Raw genomic sequence first — 18,170 nt, 5'->3', positions numbered from 1 at the left:
GAGTTTGGAAGAATTTCACCCAATGTTCCCCCAAGAAAACAAAATCAAATGCAAATATAACAGAGATCACCAAAATATAAAAAAGGACATGTGATGAAGTTGGATGTTTCTATAACAATGCAAAGAGCATTTGGAACTGTGTCATTTGGTGAAACTATGCAAATACCAAAACATGGCTGTGAATGAGATATGGAGCTAAAAGATACAGGATGATTAATAAAGATACAAAAGTTTAAGTAGGTTAAAGGAGGTTATTGTTGAGGAAGAATAGAACTGGAGAAGGTGAAACAGATCCTAAAGGTGTTAAGTTTCCTTATGCCAAAGCTGGAGGCAAACGACAGTATCTGGCTAAAATCCCCCTCTGGCAGGTTTTACGGACCCAAAATATTTTATATTCATTTGTGGGACATGGGCGTCACTGGCTGGCCAGCATTTATTGCCCATCCCTAGTTGCCCTTGGGACGGTGGTGGTGAACTGCCATCTTGAATCACTTCTGTGGTTTGACCCACAATGCTGTTAGGGAGGGAATTCCAGGATTTTGACCCAGTGACTGTGAAGGAATGGCAATATATTTCCAAGTCAGGATGGTAAGCAGCTTGGAGGGAAACTTGCAGGTGGTGATACCCCCATCTATCTGCTGCCCTTGTTCTTCTAAATGGAAGTAGTCGTGGGTTTGGAAGGTACTGTCTAAGGACCTTTGGTGAATTGCTGCAGTGAACCTTGTAGATATTACACACTACTGCTACTTTGCTTCGGTGGTGGAGGGATTCTATGTTTGTAGATTTGGTGCCAATCAAGCAGGCTGCTTTGTCCTGGAAGGTGTCAAACTTCTTGAGATTTGTTGGAGCTGCACCCATCCAGGCAAGTGGGGAGTAGTCTATCACACTCCTGACTTGTGCCTTGTAGATGGTGGATAGGTTTTAAGGAGCAAGGAGGTGAGTTACTCACCATAGTATTCCTAGCCTCTGAACTGCTCTTGTAGCCACTGTGTTTATGTGGTGAGTCCAGTTGAGTTTCTGGTCAACGATGACTCCAAGAATGTTGACAGTGGGGGATTCAGTGATGGTTACACCATTGGATGTCAAGGTACAGTGGTTAGAGTGTCTCTAATTGCTGATGGTCATTGCCTGGCATTTGTGTGGCATGAATGTTACTTGCAACTTGTCAACCCAAGCCTGGATATTGTCCAGATCTATTTGTCCAGGTTGGATTTGTCCTCCTTCGTGTGTTCAGGGCATTCCTAGGCAATTTTTCATATTGTTGGGTAGCTGCCAATGTTGAAACTGAACTGGAAGAGCTTGGCTGGGGGAGCAGCAAGTTCCAAAGTATGAGTCTTCAGTACTATTGCCAGAATGTTATCAAGACACGTTGCCTTTGCAGTATCAAGTGCCTTCAACCATTTTTTGATATCATGTGGAGTGAACTGAATTGGCTGGAGGCCGGCATCTGAGATGCTGAGGGCCACTGAAGCAGGCCAAGATGGATCATCCACTCGGCACTTCTGGCTGAAAATTGTTGCGAATGCTTCAGCCTTATCTTTTGCACTGATGTGCTGGGCTCCTCCATCATTGAGGACGGGGATATTTGTAGAGCCTCTTCTTCCTGTGAGTTGTTTAATTGTCTACCACCATTCATGACTGGATGTGAAAGGCCTGCAGAGTTTCGATCTGATCTGTTGGTTGTGGGATCACTTAGTTCTGTCCATCACTTGCTGTTTTTGCCATTTGGCATGCAAGTAGCCTGGTTTGGTAGCTTCAACAGGTTGACCCCTCATTTTCAGGTATGCCTAGTACTGCTCCTGACATGCCCTGCTGCACTCTCCATTGAGCCAGGGTTGATGGTAATGGTTGAGTGGGGGATATGCTGGGCCATGAGATTGCAGATTGTGCTAGAGTACAATTCTGCTGCTGTTGATGGCCCATAGTGCCTCATGGATGTCCAGTCTTGAGTTGCTCGATCGATCCAAAGTCTGTCCTATTTAGCACGGTGATTGTGCCACACAACATGATGGAGGTTATTCTCAATGTGAAGGTGGGACATCATCAACAAGGGCTGTGCAGTAGTGACTCTTACTGATACTGTCATGGACAGATGCATCTGCAGTCAGCAGATTGGCAAGGATGAGGTCAGGTATGTTATTTCCTCTTTTTGGTTCCTATACCACCCGCTGGTGGTTAGGCCCAGTCTAACAGTTATATCCTTTAGACTTGACCAGCCACTCTTGATGGTGGACATTGAAATCCTTCACCCAGAGTACACTTTGTGCTCTTGCTACCATCAGCAGTTCTTCCAAATGTTGTTCAACATGGAAAAACATTGATTCTTCAGCTGAAGGAAGATGGTAAATGATGACCAGTAAGAGGTTTCCTTGCCCATGTTTAACCTGAAGCCATCAGACCTCATGGGGTCCGGAGTCAATGTTAAGGACTCCCACGGCAACTCCCTCCCAACTGTATACCAGTGTCGCCACCTCTGCTGGGTCTGTCCTGCTGTTGGGACAGGACATATCCAGGGATAATGGTGGTGTATGGGGTGTTATCTGTGAGATATGATTCTGTGACTGTGATAGGCTGTTGCTTGACTAATCGACGAGATAGCTCTCCCAATTTTGGCACTAGCCCCCAGATGTTAGAAAGGAGGACTTCGCAGGATCAACAGAGCTATTTGTTTTGCCGTTATCTTTTCCAGTGCCTAGGTCGATGCCAGGCGGCCCGTTTGGTTTCATTACTTTGTTGAGACTTTGTAGCGATTGATACAATTGAGGGGCTTGCTAGGCCATTTCAGAGGGCAGTTAAGAGTCAAGCACATTGCTGTGGCTCTGGAGTCACATGTAGGCCATACCAGGTAAGGACAGTAGATTTCCTTCCCTAAAGGACATTAGTGAACCAGATGGGTTTTTCTGACACTTGACAATGGTTTTGTGGTCATCAGTAGATTCTTAATTCCAGATATTCTTTATTGAAAGTTTCATGCAAGGGGTCTAAGCTCCCAACCCAGAATACTAATGTTTCATCTCTTTCCTACCATCACATTTAGCTCCAAGTAACAAAACCAGAGGTCCACCCTGAACACAAAGGTAAACAAGATTTAAAATGATATATAAACATTTGTCAATATAGCATCATTTCCCTCTGAAATTGACTTCAAGTCTGATTACTTGAACTAACTGAAACAGTATATAATTTATTTCAGGGGCTATTGGACCGAATGGATGTTAGTGCCGTTTTTAAATCGGGCCAGCCATATTTAAACAGTCAAATCCAGGGGATTCAAATACTTAAGTTTCTTCACAGGTTAGGGGATGGGTGCTTTTACACATTCTTGATCACCTAATTGCTTATTCTACTACTGCTCTATGCAGCTCTGATGTACAGTTTTAGAGTGGAGCACTGGAGCAGAAATTGTACTGATCCCTACTCTGAACAGCCTTCTGTTTCTCAGCAGCTACAGAAGAAGTGTGATTCTGTAACCCTTTTAATGCAAAGTGGCTAATGATGCTGGAGAATTTTCTGAAACTCTAAAATCATTCATGCCATAAAACTAATAAGATGCAAGCAGAAAAAACAATGTTTAGAGCTTAAGCCTCATATCATAATTCTTGACTGCCTGAAATTTTAGGATACTAGGCATTTTAGGTGACATAATTGAAGAACAAGAACAGGCTCTTTTCTAATTATTGATGGCTGTTTTCATTCAAGGACCATTGGTAAAAACGATATGACACTGAAATGTAGCGCACAATCATACCAAGAACAGAAAAGCTACATGTAGAAATTTATGTGTTTTTTTTGTTTCTTCATTCTTGCTAATTCTCACCTACAATGAAATGGCCATTCCGGTCAGCACATGATGCTGCCAAACATTTTCCATCATGAGAAAATTCGATAAAGAAGCATCCTATCTGTCCTCCCCGAAATGACAGCAAAAGCTGGTTAGGAATACGACAAACCTAAAAGGAAGGTAGCCAAGTTGTAAATTTTATATGTCAGCATTACTATTAGAACATAACAAAGAACAAAGAACAACCCAGCACGGGAAACAGGCCCTTCGGCCCAACGAGCCCGCGCCGCCACATCACCCTACACCTATTCTACCCTGCGTGTCTACGAATGGAACCCCTAACTTAGCCAGATTCAGGGGAGAATAGTGTCAATTTAGTAAACCAATCAGCCTAAGAGCACATCTTTGGGGTGTGGGAGGAAACCGGAGCGCCTGGAGGAAACCCACGCAACCACAGGGAGAATGCACAAACTCCACAGACACAGGCCCAAATCCATGTATCTGCACAGCCAGCAGTGCTAGTCACTGAGCTGTTGCGGCGCCCGTCTACCGGTCCAGGATCAAGCACACACACCGACACGAAGTACTAGGCCACTCCCGGAACCTCCAAGAGCAGCCCACGCACGACCCACCGTGTGCATGCCCCTCGTTTGACAACGAGGTGGACCTCCACCTGCGGAATAAAAAGACAAAAACGTTAACCTACAAGTCTGCACTTCCGGTGCCTCCCGAGGTTCTGACCTTATGTAATAGCCCCTACTATAACCCTCCATCCTCGTTTCACTCATGTGTCTGTCTAACTGAACCTTAAACGAGTCCAACGTTCCTGCCTCCACCACCCTCCTCGGTAGCGTGTTCCATACCCCCACAACTCTCTGCGTAAAGAACCTTCCTCTCACATCCAAATTATACTTCTCCCCCCTCACCCTTAAATCATGACCTCTCGTATTTGTAACCAGTCTAGGGAGCAGTCTCTCACTATTGACTCTATCTATTCCCTTCAGTATCTTACATACCTCTATCATGTCCCCCATCAACCTCCGTCTTTCCAAGGAGAAAAGTCCCAGTTTCTCCAACCTTTCCTCGTACCCCAGCCCCTCCATGCCAGGCAACATCCTGGTAAACCTCCTCTGAACCCTCTCCAGAGCCTCCACGTCCTTCCGGTAGTAAGGTGACCATAACTGGACGCAGTACTCCAAATGCGGTCTAACCAACGTTCTATACAACTGAAGCATTAGACAGCAGCTTTTATACTCTATACCCCTACCTATAAAGGCTAGCATTCCATAAGCCTTCCTAACAACCTTCTCCACTTGTGTCGCAACCTTCATGGATTTGTGAACCTGCACTCCCAGGTCCCTCTGTATATCTATACTCCTAATCGGTCTACCTTTTATCACATAGCTCCTCTCTGCATTATTCCTTCCAAAATGCATCACCTCGCATTTGTCAGGATTAAATTCCATCTGCCACCTATCTGCCCAATGCACCAACCTATCTATATCCTGTTGTATCACCTGACATTCCACTTCAGTACCCGCCAACCCTGCCATCTTGGTGTCATCTGCAAACTTGCTGATCACACCACCTACGCTCTCTTCCAAGTCATTTATGTATACTACAAAGAGGAGAGGTCCCAGTACTGAGCCCTGCGGCACACCACTGGTCACTGGCCTCCAGCCCGAAAAGGTCCCCTCCACAACTACCCTCTGTCTCCTATTGCCCAGCCAGTTCTCAATCCACCTAGCTACCTGGCCTCGTATCCCATGCGCCTTAACCTTTTCTACCAGCCTACCGTGAGGGACTTTGTCAAACGCCTTACTGAAATCCATATAGATGACATCAACGGCTCTCCCATCGTCAACCGTTTTTGTCACCTCCTCAAAGAATTCCACCAGATTCGTAAGGCAAGACCTCCCTCTAACAAAGCCATGTTGCGTATCCCTAATCAGATCACAACGCTCCAAATGCTCAGACATCCTACCCCTAAGTATTTTTTCCATTAATTTCCCTACCACCGATGTCAACCTCACCGGTCTATAATTTCCAGGGTTATCCCTACTACCCTTTGTAAACCACTTCTACACTCAGCAGAAGGTAACTTCCAAAAAGTTAGAGGGGCATTCAGAAGGATAATTTTTAAGTTATCCAACTTTATAAATGTACTGGAGGTAATATTTTAGTGAATGCTAGCCCATGTTATATCTTTCCTGATTTTAATTTCCATCACAGTCAAAACACTAGTTAAGACAGCTTCTTTACCTGCCCAGGTAGTCTGGTCCATTTCAAAATATCCAACTTCTGGTAATCTACAGTTGATGAAACACCTCTCTCCACCAGCTCAGTGTGAAGCTCACTGTATGAGATGGTGCCCTGTTCTTGTTGAATAGCCATCATGGAACGTATAGAAGGATTCACCTATTTAAGAAATACAACAACGTAAATGACAACATGCATTTTTAGAATGCCTTTCACAACCTCAGGACATTCTTAAGTTAATGTAGTATTTTGGAAGTTTAGTCACTATTATAACTTGGGAAACTTATTGAACAGGACATTTTCTCAGCTGCCTATTATGTAAATTTACATGTAATTCATGATAATAGATAGGGAGCTTTTCACAAAAACATACTCTAAGTGCTATTAAGGTGGGACATAAACAACTCTATCAGCGCTCGGAGTTGCTGAGAATGTAGTATCAAGCTCAATATTGAAATTCTAGCTAAAACTATAAGAAATGGTATGAAAAGTTTCACAGTCCATCTTCAAAATTGCTTTTAAAAGTGGAAAAGAAAGCAATGCTTAAATAAACAGTTAACAATTCTATACGCAGGAATATTTGCTTTGTGGGGTTTCCTACTCTGACCCTAGCGGCGGCAGAAAACATTCCCATCTATACTGATTGCCTTGCAGCTATTTTATGCTTGGCAGTGTTAATTTGTTAAGGGCAAGACTTCTGCCCCCTTGCCTGCCAATCTGATTGCTGTCAGCTCTCTAGTCGCACCAGCATCAGGTTTGAGAAGTGGCCAGTTGCTGGGACTACAACCATTCGCCAAGGAGGAGGCAGATATGAATTGGCCACTTAAGGGCCTCAATAGGCCCAACGGTGAGTGGGCTGCTGACAACTCCACTGTGAAAAAGGAGGCTGGCAGGCGACACGCTGCATTAATGAGACCTCTACCATATAGATCTGCCCTAAATGTTAAAAGATAATTAAATGACAGAGTTGCCAAGAGATTTGACTTGTCTCTACAACTGCTGTAATGTTGCATTTCAATCTGTGCTGGCCTGAGGCCAGAGCCAAATTTGGCTTAACGCCTTGTGATTGCTGCTAACTCCGTTATTTGAATACAAATTTTCAGTGGCCTGATTACTTGTGGGGTTGGGGTTGCTTCCTATTCTTTTCAGGTGCACATCTTGAATGCTGAAATGCCTCCCAGCCCAATGCTACGACCAGCACCATTCTGATAGTTTTACACAGGAAAACTGCATGGCTGCAAATTGAATTCCAGCATCATATCCCTAACTGCTCACCCCATAACATCAACACTGGTTTGCCTGTATGCGGTACAAACACCGATCAGAACCTCATACTATGAAATGACTAGCGAGGAGAAATCCATTTAAGAGAAAACAAAGTGAAATCCTTTCAAGATTTAAATTAACCGAAACATTGGCAGTAACTAATCAGTATATTGTCTGGCTTGTGCTTGAATGATGTATCTATCTTCTCCTCCTACTATAATGATTTTCTAGATTCAAGTTAAAAACACAAAGGAAAATACCTATATAAATTGAAAGCACAGCATGTGATTTAGCCTTGCATATTTCACTATTATATTATGACCATCAGAAATGCTCCTTCCTAAGAACGTAATTTTGTGAATAACATTTAAAGTATTTTTCTATATAAAATCCTGCTTTCCTCAATTTACATTTAAAAAAGACTCCTTGATGATTTTCTATAAACTTAAAAATTTTTTTTGTATAAGGTTTGAAGAAGCAATTCACAATTTCAGAAAGTGCACAGCATGTGTACAGGCTTTTGAAGATTCTTAATTTAGACTCACGTTTTGAGGTAGCCTTAAGCCTTTCACTGTGACATACAAAGTTGAAGGGTAATGATTCCAAGGACGTTTCTTCCACCATTCAAACACTTCAATGGAATTGGAAAGCTTCTTGATTTTTACAGGTGGATAATATAACTGTAGACGTAGTTTTCGATCAATATTTAGCACTCCATTAGCACCAACCAACTAATTAACGACAATAGAAATGTTTGTATTTATATGTGGCACGTGTTAAATAAAGCATCTGTGCTTTCCAGCATTTATCAAATGAAATGTTATAATATCATACAATAGTTTTTTCTAAGTACAAACAAAAATAGATACTAACAAATTCCTGAGGGTCTGCCCTACACCAGAGACCTAATCCCACTGCAGTAAAGAAAACACCACTCTTTAATTTCTGATTTGGTAAATCTACCCACTCTTGGTTCAATTCTCTCACTAGGGAACACTAGTTCTGAACTGACTTGCCTTCTCAATGAAACCCATTTTATATGTTGCAACACCTCAACATGGAATTTAGGTAGGAATTTTAGATCAGGATAAACTGGATAGAATTGATTTAATTGGATTCCCTGAAATGACCACAAGCCCCCCCCACCCCCCTCACCCAGCTATCACCAGCCTCAGGAAGAGAGCTCAAGGGGGGAGCTATGCAGGGAGGAGCTACACAGGGAGGTTGTGCAGGGGTGGAGCATATCAGGGGTTAAGCAGTGGGACGCATCGAGAGGACCTATTGCCCCAATGCTGGTGATTCACGTGGGTGGAACATGCTGCTGATGGGGTTGGGGAGTATTACACATTGCACTGAGAGATCAGAGTGCCCATGTAAGATGGCGCTCAAATTGATCTGCTGCCAAGCTTGCCAGCATATTTAGGCTCCACCTCCCAGTACCGGCATGCAACTCACCACTCTCCCAAAAAATGACCAAGTGTGGGACAATTGCAGTCCAGAACACACACTACGGACTGGCGTGGATTGCTCCAGTATTCTTGCTTAGTTTTGGGGGATGTGGGATATGTACAAACTGGACAGGGTACACCTAGTCAGGACTGGGACTTGCTAGAGTGGTTGGGGAGAGTTTAAACAAATATAGCAGGGGGGAGGAGGGGGTGGAAACCTATGCAAGCATTCAAAATAAAATGTATGAATTAGTTGTGCAATTAGAAGGGGTATGATATAGTTGGCATTATGGAGACGTGGTGCCAAGGTGACCAAGGATGGGAACTAAACATTGAGAGCTAATCAATACTTAAAAAGGCCAGACAAAGGAAAAGGTGGGGGAGTTACATTGTTGATTAGAGAAGATATTGATACGATAGAGGAAAGATATTAGCACAGACAACGTGAAATCCATATAGGTTAAGAAACACCAAGGAGGGGGAAAAAAACTCGCCGGTTTTCTCCCACAGTCTAAAGATGTGCGGGTTAGGTGGATTTGCCATGCTAAATTGCCCCTTAGTGTCAGGGGGACTAGCTAGGGTAAATGAGGGTTGCGGGGATGGGGCTGGGATTGTGGTCGGTGCAGACTCAATGGGCCAAATGGCCTCCTCCTGTACCGTAGGGATTCTATGATTATACAGGAAATCAGATATGCATGTGATAAAGGAATATCTGCGGTTATGGGTGACTTTAATCTGGATATAGATTGGATGAGTCACAGTACAGTACAGAAAGAATTTCTGAGGTGTATACGCGATGGTTTTCTGGACCAATATGTTGAGGAACCAACCAGGGAACGAGCCATCTTAGACTGAGTATTGTGCAATGAGAAAGGATTAATTGATAGTCTAGTTGTGAGAGAACCACTGGGGACAAGTAGAATTCTTTATCAAGTGGATAGTGAAGTAGTTGATTCTGAGATCAAGCCCTGAATCTCAATAAAGGTAACTATGACGGTATGAGGCATGAGTTGCCTATTCTGTGCTGGGAAACATTACTGAAAGGACAGGCAATGGCAGGCATTCAAGGAATGGGTGAACTCCAAAAGTTGTTTATTCCCATTTAGCACAAGAGTGGAAAAGAAACTGTGGCCAAACAAGGGAAATAAGAATTAGTATCTGATTCAAAGAAGAAGCATACAAATAGGCAAGAAAAAGCAATAGACCTGAGGATTGGAAGCAGTTTAGAATTCAGCAAAGGAAGACCAAGGGATTGATTAAGAAAGAGAAAAGGAAGTATGAAAGTGAGCTAGCTAAAAGCTTCTATGGGTACGTAAAGGGAAAAAGGTTGACTAAAATGAATGTAGACTCCTAAATAGTCAGAAACTAGGGAACAAAGAAATGGCTGAGGAACTAAATTTGTACTTTGCTTCAGTCTTCGCAAAGGAAAACACGAATAATGCACCAGAAGTTATGAAGTTTTAGTGAGGGGCTGAAGGAAATTAGTATTAGTAGAGAAATGTTTTTTGGGAAATTGATGGGATTGAAGGGGGATAAGTCTCCAAAGCCTAATAATCTTCATCCCAGAGTACTTAAGGAAGTGGCCTTAGAAACAGACATTTTCCATTTTTTCCATTTTCCAAAATTCTTTGGGATCTGGAATGGTTCCCACAGATCGGAGGGTAGCTGATATAAGCCCGCTATTCAAAAAGGAAAGTACAGAGAAAACAGGGAACTATGGCCCAGTGAACCTAATGCTGGTAGTAGAGAAGTAGATTCCATTAACAAGGATCTTATAGCACAGCATTTGGAAAGCAGTGGTATAATCAGACAAAATCAGCATAGATTTACAAAAGGGAAATCATGCTTGTCAAATCTACTGGAATTCTTTGATGATGTAACTAGTTGAGTTGACTAGGGAGAATTGGTAGATGTGGTTTATTTAGACTTTTGACAAGGTCTCACATACCAGATTACTACAGAAAACTAAAAGCATATGGGACTGTGGGTAATGTCTTAAAATGGATAGGAAGTTGTTTAGCAGACAGAAATCAAAGAGTTGGAATAAATGGGTCATTTTCCAATTGGCAGGCAGTGACGAGTGGGGTGTCTCAGGAATCTCTGGTAGAATCCCAACTGTTCACAATATATAAATGATTTGGACAAGGGAAGTAAATGTATGATCTCCAAACTGCAGATGATGCAAAGTTGTATGGGAGGGTGAGCTACAAGGAGAATGCAGAGATGCTTCAGCGTGATTTGGATAGGCTGAGTGCGTGGGCATATGCATGGAAATGCACTATAATGTTGATAAGTGTGAAGTGATCCACTTCAGTAGCAAAAATGAGAAGGTAGATTATTATTTCAATGGGTGTAAATTGAGAGAGGTGGATACTCAGAGGACCTTGTTGTCTCATGAATCAGTAGCTAAAAATAACTGTACATGTATAACAGATAGTAAAGAAGGTAAATGAATGAGTATTGGAATAGGAATGTTTTACTGGATTTGTACAGGGCATTGCTGAGGCCATGCCTGAAGTACTGTGTTAAGTTTTGGTGTCCTTATCTGAGGAAAAATTTCCTTGCTACAAAAGGGATACAGCAAAGGTTTACTAGGCTGATTCCTGGGATGGTAGGACTGTCATATGAGAAGAGACTAAGTCAGTTAGGATTATATTCATCGACATTTATAAGATTGACAGGCGATCTCATAGAAACTTATAAAATTCCAACAGGAATGGACGGGGTAGATTCAGAAAGAATGTTCTCAAAGGTGGGCGAGTCCAGAACAAAGGGTCATAGTTTGAAGATAAGAAGTAAACCTTTAAGAATGTAAGTGAGGAAAACTTATTCATTGAGAGAGTGGTGAATCTGTGGAATTCACTACCATGAAAAGTAATTGAGAGATTTCAGGAAGGAATTAGATATAGCTCTTGGGGTTAAGGGGATCAAGGGATATGGGGGAAGGCATGATCAGGGTATTGAATTTGATGATCAACCATGATCTTAATGAGTGGCAGAGCAGTCTCAAAGGGCCATTATTTCTGCTTCTATTTTCTGTGATGTTTCTATGTAAGCATTGCCAGCATATAAAACCCCATGGTCCTCGTTGACATGTGAAATGCCTGTTAAACTAAAAGATTCTGCAGTAGCCTCACAGTGACAGCATGTTATATTTTATATGGTATTACTCGAAAGGGAGGTTTTCCAGAGTGATCTGGAGTCAGTTTTGTCTACACCTGCCAAATGCCACAAACAATTTCTGTAGGTCCTATCAAACTGGTAACGATAGTGCTGCATCCACAGGTCTGGATCAGTAGAGGGGCAGGAATTGAGCTTTGTGATACAGGAACATCTGTGGCCACCACGTTAGATGAAATTTGCATATAAACAGGACAGTCAGTGGTGGCCTAGATCTTGGCTACAAGCATATTACAGTGATGACCTTTGGGATGGGGCTGTGAAGTGGCAAAGGGCACAAGTATCGCATGCAGCACTGCTTTGATTTCAGCAGCCAAAAAGGACACTCACTTTTAATCTACATACACACAATTTCTCTTTCCTCCAAGTGGTATCACAATTAAGCTGTGAATAATTATTAAAATTTTCTCAGACTGGAAATAGAGTGCTATTTTGCTCCGAGACAGGTATTATGAAACACAAACAAGTCAGAACTGATGTCAAAAACCAAAATCTGCAGACATTACAGACAATTACCTGCTTAATGCTTCAGAATATGGCTATGTCCATAACACATTACCTTTAGAAATGCCCAGGCTATTTTCCGCCAACCGCTTTCACTACTTTGAGTAGCATAGTTGACTTTAGCTTCATCCATACTTACAAAATCAAGGATCTATACAAGTATCAAAATAACTGATTAAGAGTTTCAAACAAACCAAAACAAATATTGCAAAATATCTAACTTAGAGTAGTAAATACAGTTGCCATATTGAATGGCTGGTTGTTAATGGATAATTTTCAAGGTTGCTATTTACAAATCAGCAATGTAGGAAAAGAAGAAAAATAATACAATGATAGGATCATAAAAATATTGTGAAGAAAGTAGACTAATGTTAAAAAGGTGATGGAGGTGATCACGTACATAATGAAATGACTATTTTCTATTATTCATGAGAGCAAAACACTGATTCACTTTCCAATCAGATCACAGTGAAGACCAATTAATTCTCATCATCTAGATGGCATTCATTATACAGTATACCATTTTTCAAAAAGAGATAAAACTAACTTGATCCAAAATACTTACCACTTGATCTCGCTACAGATTCATCACTTGTGGTAAAAACCTAAATATTAATCTTGATTTTCATTACATAGAAAGATGCTGTGGTACTTTTGCCTCTAGGTTCCCAACAGGCTCCTAACCAAATGCAGTCTATAGGCAGTGTATTGTGCCTGTGAGGAGAGGGAAGCACACCTGTGCCTTAAGTGGACTTGCACTAGAATCAACAGGTGGCAGGAATGGAGCTGCAGGCCTTCTAAGTCTGAAGCTGTTCTTCCTGTCCACAGATCTCCTGCAGGGAGGGGAGACAAACTTTAATTTCCATTTCCAATCAGCCTAACCCCTGGGTAGCCCTGTAGAACTCAAGTTCCCAGAGGGACACAAATCCCAATGCACGATTATTCAAGTACCCGTATACCGAGCAACACTGGAGCTACATTAAGAAGAAACAACAGCAGAAAATGAGGAAAGCTCCATTCTATTTCACTTAAACATTAAACTGGGCCTGCACTTACTTCAGCTGCTGGCTAAATTATTCTACCTTGGGAAATCTGGAAATCCCAGAGCAGCGAAGTAGAGGTGAACAGATGGTGCAACTATATCTTCATTCCTTTTTCTACTTACTAAGCCTGAAAATGAACATTGTTGAGGCACAATGACATGGAAGATCTCTCCTTGTTATCTGCCAGTTAGATTTGCAAGGTATAAAATCATACTGATTAAATCTATGCCGTTTAAAAAAAGTGCAGTTAAAATTTTAAAATAAATTCACCTCTGTAATCACAAACGTGAGGCTCAGGTTTAGGATGTGCAAAACTGTGAATTCCGCAAAAAGAAAACTAGCATCCTACTTGTTGTTGTTTTCAATGGCAATTTCCAGACTTTGGCTCTAACTTCGATGGCCATATCTGCATTTAAATCCAAACATTCAAACAAAAATTAGTTCACTCATTCCAAAATATACTAAAATATTGCTCTCATGAGTAATAGAAAATAGTAATTTCACCATGTTCCTTTCTCCCCGAGTGTATACCATTCACCTAAGTCTAATTAGCATACAGAAAAGTTAAACAGGAGCTAATACAGAATCAACACGCAATATCCAGCTCAAACATTTGATACCTCGAAGAACAGAAGGCTGCTAGGTGCATTTATGAATTCTTGAAGAAAATAACCAAATCGCTCATTGAAGATAATTTGCTCCTCCCATGCTGGAATTGGTGACTTTTTTTTCCTAAAATCGTAAGGCTGTGTCATGATGGGAAGGATATGCTCCACGTTCTGTTGCTCATAATATGAAGTGACAGGTCGATTGCTATTAACACACAAGAATTAGAATGGAAAAATAGAAAATGTTCTTAAAGTTTCAAAACTTCCAAGAGCTTTTTATTCCAGTAAGCTTTTGGATAATAAGTTCAAAGTATTTAGACCTTGCAAATCTAACTGGTACAAATTGAGCCCATCAGTTTCAAAGATGTCAACAATGCATTGGTGTAAAATTTTAAATTATGAAATCATCATTAGGTCCTTGCCCACACTGTATTTGTTTCATTCACCGTACAATTTATGTTGGCCCCAAGAGGTTACTTTCTTCAAAACTAGGTAATGCTTCAAACTAGTACATTATAGATCTCCGATTTCTGCATCAGCAACATCTCAAAATCATCGGGTTTCAAGGCACACAGCTTTTGATCATCAACATTTCAATCTATAAAAGCAATTTGAGTTAACCAGCTCTATTTTGACTTCATCAGAGCTAAGAGCAAAAAAAGCCAAAATTAATATTAAGTTAGCTAAGGGAAGTCAGGAAGTACCAAGGACTTTGGCTACAAACTTTGAAACACTCTTATAGATATAAAGTTGTGCTCGATGATTGGAAGGTTGCAAAATGTTAACACCTGTTCAGAAGAGCAGAAGGGGATAAACACCAGATAAATATGGACAGATCAACTCACCAATAGTGGGGAGCTTTTAGAGGCCAGATGATGTTAACCATTTATAAGATATGGATTCATCAGGACAGATAACATGGACTTACGAAAGGTGAGACGTTGTAGGTGAACAGTGATATCGCTCAGAGGGAGAGGAACATGTGACATTGTTATATAAAAATGATCTGGGCTGGTTGTGGGCAGGGGGTGGGGGGAGAGAGTGGGGGCAGGATGGGATGGTTGTCAACATTTTTGGAAGATGACAAACTGACAGAAAAGAACTTGTATTTATAGTCTGTATTTCACAACATCAAGACATCCTAAGACACTTTATAGCTAATTAAGTACTTTTGAAATGAAGCCACTATTGTAATGTTCCATAAACAGAAATATGATAAACCACCAGATAATGTTCTTTGAAAAAGCAATGATGAATTTAGGACAAATGCCAGTCAGGACACTTAGAAGAACAGTGAAGGCAGTTCTCCTATGAAGTGTGCAATCTTTCACATTGTCTGTAAGAGTGGAAAATGTCTCAGTTTAACATCTCAGTTGAAAAGCAGCGATGCCAACACCGCAGCACTTCCTCTGTATTGTCCCAGGGTATCAGCCTGAAACTGGAACCCAAGTCTTTTGGAGTGGTGTTTAAATCCACAACCTTCTGATTCAGAAGTGAGAGTGGAGTTATTTCCAAAAAACTACATTTGTGTAGTTCCTTGTACACCCTCAGGATGTCTCAGGTACTTCACAGCCAAATTGTTTCCAATATAGGCAAAACTAAAAGCCAACTTTCGTACAAAGAAGTTCGACAAACAATAAATAATCTTGTATTAGTCAAGATACAGGGAAATATTTCTAAGAACTGTGCCAAGTGATCGTTATCTGTTCATGCATTTTTAATATGCTGTGTGAGAAAGGAAACTCAAGCAGTGCACCGACAAGTTGCATGCACACCTTATGCTTGTACTGCAATCACTGCAAAATACTCACTGCTGTAAGCAGAAAGCTAGACCTTTTTCCAAAGTCTATTCTGACAGATAAAGAAAAACACCATTTACAAAAATCACATTTTAGCTGAGTTAATGGAACAAATAAAACCACTCCCAGGCCTTATATCCATATTGTGGGATCCTTTGTATGGTTTTCTTCAATTAAAAAATTTCATTTTAAGGTATTTTTGCCTGCGTATCTACTTATGCTGATCTTTAAAGCTAACTTGCCCACATTTTAAAACTCAGCTGGGAACTCTGGGATGGACTTAGAAATTGACTGCATTTGAAAATACAATGTTAGCAGAAATGACTGAACGGAAGACTTTCACGGCCACAAAAAATTGTTTATGTAAGTTGGAGACCGTGTGTGCCCAGCTCTTTCAATAACACATAAGAATGCATATATTGTAGTAACAATTATCTGTTGAGTTGAATTCAATGCAAGGTTTGGATCAAGTCTGTTTTAGGACTAGTTTCTGCTGGTCCCTCTCTTTTTACTCTCTCCCTCTCTCAAGTAATCCTCTTTCGCTTTCTGTCATGTTAATTTTAAATGATGCTCAATAAAAGAAGTTTAACTTCGGACCAGTGCTGCCTATGTCTACTCTAAGGAATGAACAGACCCTACACCTGTAATTCAAGTATTTATTATAAATGGGATTTTTAATGTTTTCTAGACAAATGATTCACTGGTAAAAGGGAAGCAATGTAAAGTTTTATTCCATTCCTGCAATAAATTAATAGGGAAGGAGGGAGGAACATTGAAGCAGGCAGTTGAAGCTGCTTTAAGATGCAACTGGGTCCATTTTTAAAAAATAGATGGGATTATAAAATGAGATGAGAAGGCATTTAAGGCAGTACTATCAAATGAAAGTGCAGAGACCAAATGCAGTGCATGATCTTTATCCTATTCTAAAAACTATATTGAATTTGCTATTTATTGATGACCTAACCGCGCTCAATGAGAACTCTAAAGGCAATTATGTTGTAACCCAATCTTTTTTGCAATTTTTCACTTCAACCAACATGAAGCATTTAATACATATTACAGTAACAGAATAAAACAGAAATGGGTCTCATTCTACTGGTTTCAGCAACAAATACATTCTGAATGGCAGCATCAGCTTGACTTAGCTGATTGTCCCTCAGCAGTGTGCACGCATCGTTTCAACCCTGTCCCAGACTCCATCCAGTGTGTTATAGTGTAACTGAAAGGGAGTGCTGCATATTCAGATGTGCTTCTTTGGATGGAATATTAAACTGACAATTCTGTCTACTTGGTCCAGTGGGATACTGGAGATCACATGAAATTACTGAGTAGCTTGTTCTCCATCAATCCTGTCTCAGCTGACGGAACTACAAAACAGATCGACATATCTTTAATTTTGTGGTATTTAGCTGCATGTCAGTCCCAGCCTTTCAAAGAAAATAACTGTATTTGAAAGTTTTTGGAGCAGTTCAGAAAGTCATGAGGAGGTGCTATATCAATACAAGTCCTTCTCTTGTTGTTAATTTAACACTTCAATTTGCATAACCTTGCAGATTTACTCAGACCAATAGCTATGACACACACATCAGTGTCTGTACAGAGTCAGTCATCTAATTTAGTATTCCAAAACATGGAACACCAGTTAGATGTGCTGCCCATTACTACAAACTATGGTATTACCACAGACAAATGTTACTCACATATATGAAAATCATTCCTGTAATATTGATCATCTTTATTGGCTTGCGGTTTTGAAAAATATTGCGTGCATGGTATTCAAAGTAAGCATGAGAGAATTACAAAATGACTAAGTATCTATATTTGGTTACAAAGTATGGCCTAACATTGCTGATGACCAATCTGCAAATCAATTTAATTGATGCAATAGTTTAAGGGATGTTCCAAGCAGGTTAGAGGATAGAACAGACATCACGTCTCATATTCCAATCTGCATTTTCTCTTCATCAGTATACTTTAGAAATGTGTCAACTGCTGAACGTGATGCACATTTATTGGAATTGAGGGGAAGAAATAAATAATCCAGACTAGAGTGCCATTGACTCTATGTTACACACATACTAACTCAGACTAACAACTACACTAATGCATTTCACTGCCAAACCAAGAGGTTCTTTAATCTAAACATCAATCTGTTATTTATTCTAGAATAATTGGATCGATTCTCCCATCGTGACCCACAAAATTTCTGGCTGGTCTGGTCCAGAGAATCACGCGTCGGCCATTTCGCGGGATTTGCGCAAGCGTCGGCTTGAGTAAATGTG

The 18,170-nt window shown here is 40.8% G+C and overlaps 1 protein-coding gene across 4 annotated transcripts in view; it reads right to left on the bottom strand.

Annotated features, from left to right (window-relative positions):
- ahi1 (Abelson helper integration site 1) overlaps positions 1-18,170 on the bottom strand; it is a 243,862-nt gene that overhangs the window by 180,934 nt on the left and 44,758 nt on the right. For all 4 annotated transcript variants that reach the window (XM_080192718.1, XM_080192720.1, XM_080192721.1 and 1 more), the window contains exons 7-11: positions 14,102-14,294; positions 12,494-12,589; positions 7,852-8,037; positions 6,044-6,199; positions 3,818-3,950 (exon numbers count right to left, since the gene is read on the bottom strand). In XM_080192718.1, the coding sequence (XP_080048844.1) occupies positions 3,818-3,950; positions 6,044-6,199; positions 7,852-8,037; positions 12,494-12,589; positions 14,102-14,294 (764 nt within the window). The remainder of the gene's footprint in view (positions 1-3,817; positions 3,951-6,043; positions 6,200-7,851; positions 8,038-12,493; positions 12,590-14,101; positions 14,295-18,170) is intronic.

This window comes from Carcharhinus amblyrhynchos, chromosome 7 (genome assembly GCF_965287045.1).
Source record: "Carcharhinus amblyrhynchos chromosome 7, sCarAmb.v2.hapA, whole genome shotgun sequence".
NCBI classification, from domain to species: Eukaryota; Metazoa; Chordata; class Chondrichthyes; order Carcharhiniformes; family Carcharhinidae; genus Carcharhinus; species Carcharhinus amblyrhynchos.
This window is presented reverse-complemented; position numbering and strand designations above follow the sequence as displayed.